The sequence below is a fragment of the Notothenia rossii genome, assembly GCF_949606895.1.
Source record: "Notothenia rossii genome assembly, chromosome: 1".
Classification (NCBI taxonomy): domain Eukaryota; kingdom Metazoa; phylum Chordata; class Actinopteri; order Perciformes; family Nototheniidae; genus Notothenia; species Notothenia rossii.
Window position 1 is genome coordinate 88,680,153 of NC_136912.1, and position 7,710 is coordinate 88,687,862.

Consider the following 7,710-nt stretch of genomic DNA (forward strand, 5'->3'; position numbering starts at 1 on the left):
TCCACTACAGCTGTCGACCATTATACCATTGAAAAATACACATATGAAACAGGAATTGCAAGTGTTATACTCTTTGGTGTCTGGAAAGTCTATTTAAAGGCAAACAGGTTTACATTTAGAGAAAACGGCTGGGCAAAAGGTGACACATAAGGTATGACTGAAAGTGACATACTTACCCAAATAGAGACAAAACACTGATAAAACCGTATGAACATTGCAATGCAAGGACAAAAAACAGACACACGAACATGAAGAATATGGTATGCATAAATCTAAAGTGTGACATTCTTGCACAACATCCCTACATGGTTTCCAGAACATATTTCCTTTTAGTATTCCTCCATGCTCAATACTTAACATGTGTCACTGCAGACTGTGTTTCTCTGCAGGTTAGTGTGTTTAACTCACACGCTGAAAGTTATAGAGAGTGAAAAGTGAGTGTGCTCTGCATATCTTCCAGGGTTAATTGTTCCATAAATTCACAAGCTGCTAAAAGGCAGGCATGGCTGGAATTCACACTTGAGCCTTCACTTTCTCACAGACACAACTCTGCATTGTGTGAGAGCTTGTGTCTTGATATGACACTATTAATATGCCAACAATGTTTACTGTCAGAAGAAATGGAGAGATAAATAATGAAGACACTGGGAAATCTGAGAAGTTTAGGTAGAAAGTACAATCATTGTATTCATGTAGTTTATACCTCTGTCTTGTTCTGTGTTTATTGCCTTTGCTTTTTAATGACTGTTTTGAAATGCCATCTTATAACGTGATTCTGCTGCACTATTTCTTAATGCTCTTAATGTTTGCTTTGAATTGCCTTGTGTCGGAAGGTGAATAAACGTGCCATGCCTTGCGTTACAATATGTTTAAATAAGGGACCTTTACAGGGTCATTTATACAACAATAGAAATTTAAAAAATCATAATTAAGAAGTGTTTCGTTATTTAATGGCTCTGGACAAATCATCTCACCCAGTGTGACATATATGTATGTATTTCAATGTGTTTCGATTGTCTTCTTTCTCACTTTTGGTCACATTTCTCTCCCCCATATCCTGTTTATGGCATACTCATACACACCTGAAGGGCAATCCTAGCACACACTATGAGATGTGCGCACATATTTAGTGCTGGGAAAAAGGCTCATTTATTACATCGGTTTTATTACAGAGTCTACTCTTTTTTGAACCATGCGGTATTATGATGGCGGGGTGTGAGGGGTCATCATAGGTCTGTGATGAGATGATAAAGAACACAGAGTGCAGAGCAGGTCCACACTGACCCCCCCTGTGAGAAGCTCCCAGTTCCCAGGACCCGGTGTGTACGTTTGGGGGCAATAACTCACCAGGTCCCTCCACTTCCTCTTTCGGCCTTCTGCGTTTTATGGCCCTCTCCTGTGCCGTACAGCTGCCGTCCTCGCAGCTTCCCTCGGCTCTGATTGGATCAGAGGCGAGCTGGAGGGAAGAAGATGAAGGGGAAGAGACGGGGAAGCAGTTGGGATGAGGTGGTTTGGTATGGGATGCTACAGAGGTTGTTTTTCACATACATTACAGATGACAAGCTGGAGACAACTTCCCTCTGTGTCGTCCACATGTACTGTTTATATTTCCCACCACACTAGCCTGACGATCAGAAAGAAATCCCGTGTTGCCGACTTCATTATACATCATTTCTGGCATAAAAAGTGTTATGTGTAATTAAGAGGACAAAAAACTTTAAAAAAAAACGTTTTAAGTTCTTTTAAATCTGCAGGGGAAGAAATAGTTAAAAGGCTGCTGTCTATGGTGAATTTAAAGCAAATGGTCTTTAAAGCCCTCACACTCAAACACTGGGCCAAAGTTTTGGTCGATTTAACAACAACTCAGAAGAGGTTAACAAAACAACCCGAGACAGAGGTTGTTTGGTGTTTTCTTGCTCCAGGGTTGGCGATGGTGGCCTTTTGCTTCGTTTCTGCGTAACACTTAGATGTGTTGCAGTAAGAGTTTAAACAAATATTCTCTGCATCTCAGCCAGTGGTGGAAAGTAAGCAAGTATGCACTCAAGTATTCTACTGAAGTCGTTTTTTGACATATTTATACTTTACTTGAGTACTTCTATGTTTGCTACTTTAGCAGCCACTACATTTTAGAGGCAACTATTGTACTTTTTACCCGACTGCCTTTATTTTAACACTCAGTTACTAGTTACATATGCTAATACTAGTTACATATGCTAATACTAGTTACATATGCTAATACTAGTTACATATGCTAATACATATACATACATATCTTCCGGCGCAGACTGAAAACTCATCTCTTTCGACTCCACTTCGAGCGATGGAATTACTAACAAAGCACTTATATACTAACAAAGGACTGGCTTATCTGAAGCCATTTTGAGTAGCACTTGAAATGTTTTGGCTCTATGAAACCTGATGTACTTATATGATTCTGTTTTCTTCAAAGTTTGTATATTTTTGGTCGAATGCACTTATTGTAGGTCACTTTGGATAAAAGCGTCAGCTAAATGTAATGTAATAGGGTATAAGGCAGTACTGTAGTAATCAACACAGTATTTTAAGCATCTAGATTTGGTACACAATGACCAATAACTAGAATGCTGTAACATATATAAAAACAGGATGAAATAATTATAGTGTGAGAAGATCCATTCTGCATAATAATCTTTTTATTTAGCTGATTATACTTCTGTACTTTATATTATTCCGAAATGAGCCATTGTGCAGAATGAGTACTTTGTTAATACTTTTACTTCTACTAACGTAACATTTTGAAATCAAGACATGTACTTGTAATGGAGTATTTTAAGACCATAGTAACTGTAAGGGAAACTTCTGTAGCAATGGGGAGTCAGGTCTCAGAGAGACACGAGGAGAGTTGGAGCTTTGATGTCAAACACTGACAGGTTTATTACGAGTATGGGCCCGGAGGACTCACATCACAACTCACACAGCTAGAGGTTCTGACTGCACTGGAGAGTTGCCACGTCAATTCTGAAGAACTCTCCCCCAGATCCATGTATTTAGCTAGTTCAGAAAGAATAATCAACATTGTGCATAACAAGATAGAATCATAACACATCAGCTGACGCCATCAGGCAGGAACAGGGAGACAGAACACCGAGAGCACAGCAGCCAAGGTTGCAGGTGCGTGTGCTCAGTCAGGACAGTTTGAACTGATACACTGGGTCAAAGTTATGGGCTTTGGAAGATATTTCCCCAACAGTAACCGTTCTTTTTCTTAAGTAAAGGATTCCAAAACACTTCTTACAACAATGGTCCTAGCTTTTTGTTGATACCACAGATCTGCTCTAATTTTGGATTACTCTAATTCTTTTCTCAAACTAAAAAGTCCTTATTTGTTGTTTTGTGAGCACTGGGTCAAGTAAGACACTCTGACACAACACATGGTATTAACCAATAAACCCAGCATTGTGTCAGATCCTTATATCCAACTCAGGGATTTCTTGCGTACATTTTGTCTGGGTGTCTTTGTTTTTGCCACATCCTGTGAGAGGTTGAGGTTTGAACACCCTCAGGGGAGTATAAAGACCTGTCAAGTGTGCAGTGGGACGGACCCTTTAAGATGTTTACACTGAGGCGTCCTTCTAATGAGGTCAGACGTTCAGGACACACAGGGGAACCATCAATTCATTTGGAACTGAGCATATTGCCTGTACAGTTTCAGAAGTGAAAAGCTCACGTGATTGAGCTACTTCGACTGAAACATGACTGAAACTCTCTCTCTGCGTCTGGATTTGCATGCTCGACTGTTCCAGTGACTCTGACACAAAGTGGCTGAAGGTGAAGGTAAAGGTCGAGGTCACGCTGATTTAATGCCCTGTTTCTTTAAGATTACACCAAACCCAGGAGGAGCCGAGTGTGGGCGGACGGTCTTGTGGTTGTGACCGAGCCCTTTGACAAGAAATGTAATAAAGATAATGTAATACGAGTTGGCAAAAGTAGCTCACACATCATGGTTACTTCTCAAAAAAAAAAAAAATGTTTAGAAAGCACGGCAGCCTTCCTTGATTTGTGAGTCAGTGGTGTGTGTGTGTGTGTGTGTGTGTTAAAGTCAGCCTTAGTGTTTAGTACATGCCCCGTATTCCTGACCCTTGATCACACAAAGTATTTTAATCCAATCAGCTTCGTTTTCACATGACTGTCACACACTCGCTGCTGCCATGGTAACCTGCAGAGGAAGGAGAGAAAGTGCAGGAAAGAGAGAGAGGTATGTCGTCCTCTCTTTAATCACTGTGACATTCACACACACACACACAGATTTTACTCATTAAAGATGTGGTACTCAGGTTTCTTTCTCTTTGTTGATTATAACTCCACAAAAATACAAACACTCATATTTGAAAGATCTCTTTATTCCATCTTAACAATTATAGAATGTGGTGTAAGAAAAGAGAAGAATCTTGTTTGGACTTGGGAGATGATCAATAACATGAAATGCACCCACTGAAATATATATTGAAAAAGGTACAAATGCAAGAGGTCATTCAAGTTTGTTTGTGTCAAGAAAGTCAAATGTATCATTAATCAGAGAGAATTGTTGGGCAAATGATTACAATATGATAAAAACAGACAGAATATATAAACAGAAAATATGACCTTAGTGTAACACAACAGCTCTACATAGAGAGATAACAAACAAGTTCTACATTGGAAATTAGTAAAAAAGGAAGGTTTTAGATCAGATACTCGCAAGTAATAACTTGGTGGAACAAGATTACCAAGAAAGATAAGGTTAATCACAAATGAGGCCAATAGTCACTTCCCTTGAGAGGTGAAAAGGTTAGCTGTGCCCTGTGGTTTGATTTTGGCACGCTACCCTCTGCTGCTTCTCATTTCTGCTCTGACATTTCCTGTTCTACCTCAAGTTGAAGTCAGCCTGCCGCTCTGTGGGCTAGTACTGTTGTGTGACGTTCATCTGAAAAAGTATGTTTCTTTTTTTCTCCTTCTCTTACCCCAGAAAGCTGCAGCCTGTACTTTTCTCTCCTTTTAAAGTAACCTATGATTTTGAGCTCAGCTTGCAGAAGGCCACTGTCAGCAGCAGAAGTTGCACGTCAGGGAGATTTCTCTTTTATTTACTGCATCGGTGCTACAGTGAGGAAAGCACTCTACCTGCTGGTCTGGAGAGGTATCACCAGACTGTGGCAAACACCATGAAGCAGAAGGAGGGTGGAAGTGTTTCTGCAGTTGTGAAGCTGGAAGTGCCCTGTGAGTCACTGGGTTTCTTACCAAGAAGTAAAGGATGACTATACTTTTTTGGAATATATTACTCAGAAGGTCATGGGAAACCCTCTTATGGGTTCAATCTCACTATTTTTTTTAAATGATAAAGGATATACACCTGATTGGTTGACATAGCAAGTCCCTCTCATAGCTATTTAAATAACCTACATTTGCATTTCAATAACCTACCTGGTGTGTAGGCCAGTGTAGCCGTGTGTGGCCTTCTATGCATGAATGGTGGCAAATGCTCCTGGAATTGTCCATATCCACCGCTGCTACTGTGGGGGTGAGCATGAATTAATTCCCTCATTAGGGAAAAGCCATCCTGAATAGTGCTGGTAATGTTGACAATGCTGGCATTCATCTGCTGCATGCTGTCTGCGTTGCGGATAGATGTTTGCTCCATTAGCTCCAACATCCTCTTTTTTATTTTGATGTCTTCCTGCACGATATGGTCAGCTGGAAGTTTTCTCTTCAGGCGGTCACTTCTGTGGCTGTTCAGCTTTGCCTTGAATAAACCAGAGCATTTTTGTATTATTACACAATAGGACCATAGCCACCAGATAACATAAGACCAAAGGCATGTTGTGAAATAGCTCTCAATACATTCTACTTTTACAAATACAACAGCTCTCAATACCTTCTACTTTTACAAAGCTTAAACATGATCAGTTTTTCTGTGGAAGGTACTGTATCATAGTATAAAGCAAGCCCGTTAAGCTTGAAATCATGAACATACCTTGAGCAGATCCCTGCGATGCTTTACAACCGCAGCTGGCAGACTTTCGCTGGATTCGTTCGACTCTGGCTGTGGCGAATCATTGGAACGCTCCAAACTCGGGGATGAACTTAGTCCGAAAGACGACTCTTCCAGTTCCCCCGTCTCGATGGTGCGCGTAGCAGGCGAGCCACCCCAGACCTCTTCACACAGCTCGAAAAAGAAGAGCACAACACGTCCTTGGCCACTCCGACGCCCAGTGTCCACCGCAAGCCTGTACTTCATGCGGATTTGTTTTAGCTTGGCGGCAAGCTGGGCCTTTGTAATGGCACCCACGCCGTGAGGGAAATCCTTCCCTGTGTCGGTCCTCGGATACTGCGCCTGAAATAAGTCCTCTATATCGCTATATTTCAACTTGTAGGACTCCCAGTCAACATTCTCCTGTATTTTCGTAGTTTTGTAGTCTAATGTGACCCTAAGTAGAAGTTCTACCTCATCATCAGTCCACGAAAAGACCTCCTTTCTGGCACAAATATCAGCCATCTTCTACCTTTTTTTCTTTTTTTGCAGGTTTGTTTGTGCCTTACAAATCCGGGGGCGGGGATCTTATACTCGCTGCTTTTGGTGGAGGAGGTTACAGCGCCACGTACAGGCTCAGCATATGTACTGCAGCTTTTCCAGCGGTTGGAGCTGAGGCCCCGGCCCCACGAGGACGCATACGGCAAAACGCATAGGATTAACGCAATCTCGAAAAAAAAGCTTCCGTCCACACGCAATATTCACCGGATAGTGTCTGTCCCATCTGTCCACACGAGACAGCTCCGGCCAGTCACCTGAGAAGTCGCCGACACCGACTGTTACGTCGCCGGACTCTCCTGCGTATTTGCCGACTTCGCGCACTGGAACCTGGAACACACCGCAAATCCGAGGCGAGCACGTATGAACTGCGCATGCGTGAGTGGCAATAACTCTCCTTACCAGCAGGCGGCGGTAGTGTGTATTCATCATTCAAAAGAGGCAACAACCGGAAAACAGAGAAGAAGAACAGACTCCATGATATAAACAAACAACAAATAGCGTTTTTCTTTCCATTTTCACTCTCGTCCATTGAAAACATGAACGAACAGGAGCTCTATAAACCGATGAGGTGAAATAGCCGTCCGTGTGTGTTCCATCTTCCATTTTAAATGATTTGTTTACCTCCCTCACTTCCGTTAACGCTTCTCATGCACTGATTCGCTAGCTGAACAGCCAATCAGTGTTATCCCTTTGTAGACTTCCGGTTGTGTTCCCGACGCCGATTCAACAGAAAAGGCGTCAGGTCGGTAGAAAAGACCCGACGGTGCGGAGCAACCACTCCGAATAGGTCGTGCCCACGCTCGTGTTCGGCCCGACTCCCATTTACTGCCGGTTTCGGGCCGGTGTATCTGGGCCTTTTAGCGGCTAGCTTCCCTTGCCTCACAATCCAATCAAATCGCATCAACTTAGTGGTGCAGTGACGCGTCCCAAAAAGCGGAAGTAAGCTCTGCCCGGTTTCCCTCGACAAAATAGCAATGGGATTTCTCCATAGGATTTAGGAAAATAGCTCGAAAAAAGGTCAGTGGAAAACGAACCTGTTAGGTAAATGCACGTTTTGTTCAGTCGGATAATATCCACATGTCTACCCTACTTTTATAATTTTCGAATCATAAATCTAATCGATAGAAGATAGATAGCGTCACTGCACTACTCTCACCGCCGTTAGA

General features: G+C 42.2%; 1 protein-coding gene across 2 annotated transcripts; it reads right to left on the reverse strand.

Moving 5' to 3' along the window:
* Window positions 1-1,358: 1,358 nt before the first annotated feature.
* LOC307040538 (uncharacterized protein) lies at window positions 1,359-7,067 on the reverse strand. Of its 2 annotated transcripts, none has more exons than XM_079683474.1 (3): window positions 5,987-7,061; window positions 5,437-5,755; window positions 1,359-1,456 (listed from the first exon to the last, which is right to left on the reverse strand). In XM_079683474.1, the coding sequence occupies exons 1-3, from the start codon at window positions 6,506-6,508 to the stop codon at window positions 1,446-1,448; spliced, it is 852 nt and encodes a 283-aa protein (XP_079539600.1). In that variant the 5' UTR covers window positions 6,509-7,061; the 3' UTR covers window positions 1,359-1,445. The 2 variants fall into 2 exon arrangements, with proteins under 2 accessions (XP_079539600.1, XP_079539599.1); XM_079683473.1 differs by lacking the exon at window positions 1,359-1,456 and adding an exon at window positions 4,359-4,470 and having other exon boundaries at window positions 5,987-7,067.
* Between the last annotated feature and the right edge of the window lie 643 nt (window positions 7,068-7,710).

Bases quoted from the DNA above. Each gene is read 5' to 3' on its own strand.
- LOC307040538 (XM_079683473.1), bottom strand. From the start codon at position 6,508: ATGGCTGATATTTGTGCCAGAAAGGAGGTCTTTTCGTGGACTGATGAT. The intron at 5,756-5,986 runs GTATGTTCATGA...GGTTTATTCAAG, and splicing joins ATCGCAGGGATCTGCTCAAG to GCAAAGCTGAACAGCCACAG. The intron at 4,471-5,436 runs GTAGGTTATTGA...TATATATTTCAG, and splicing joins TACACTGGCCTACACACCAG to TGGGTGCATTTCATGTTATT.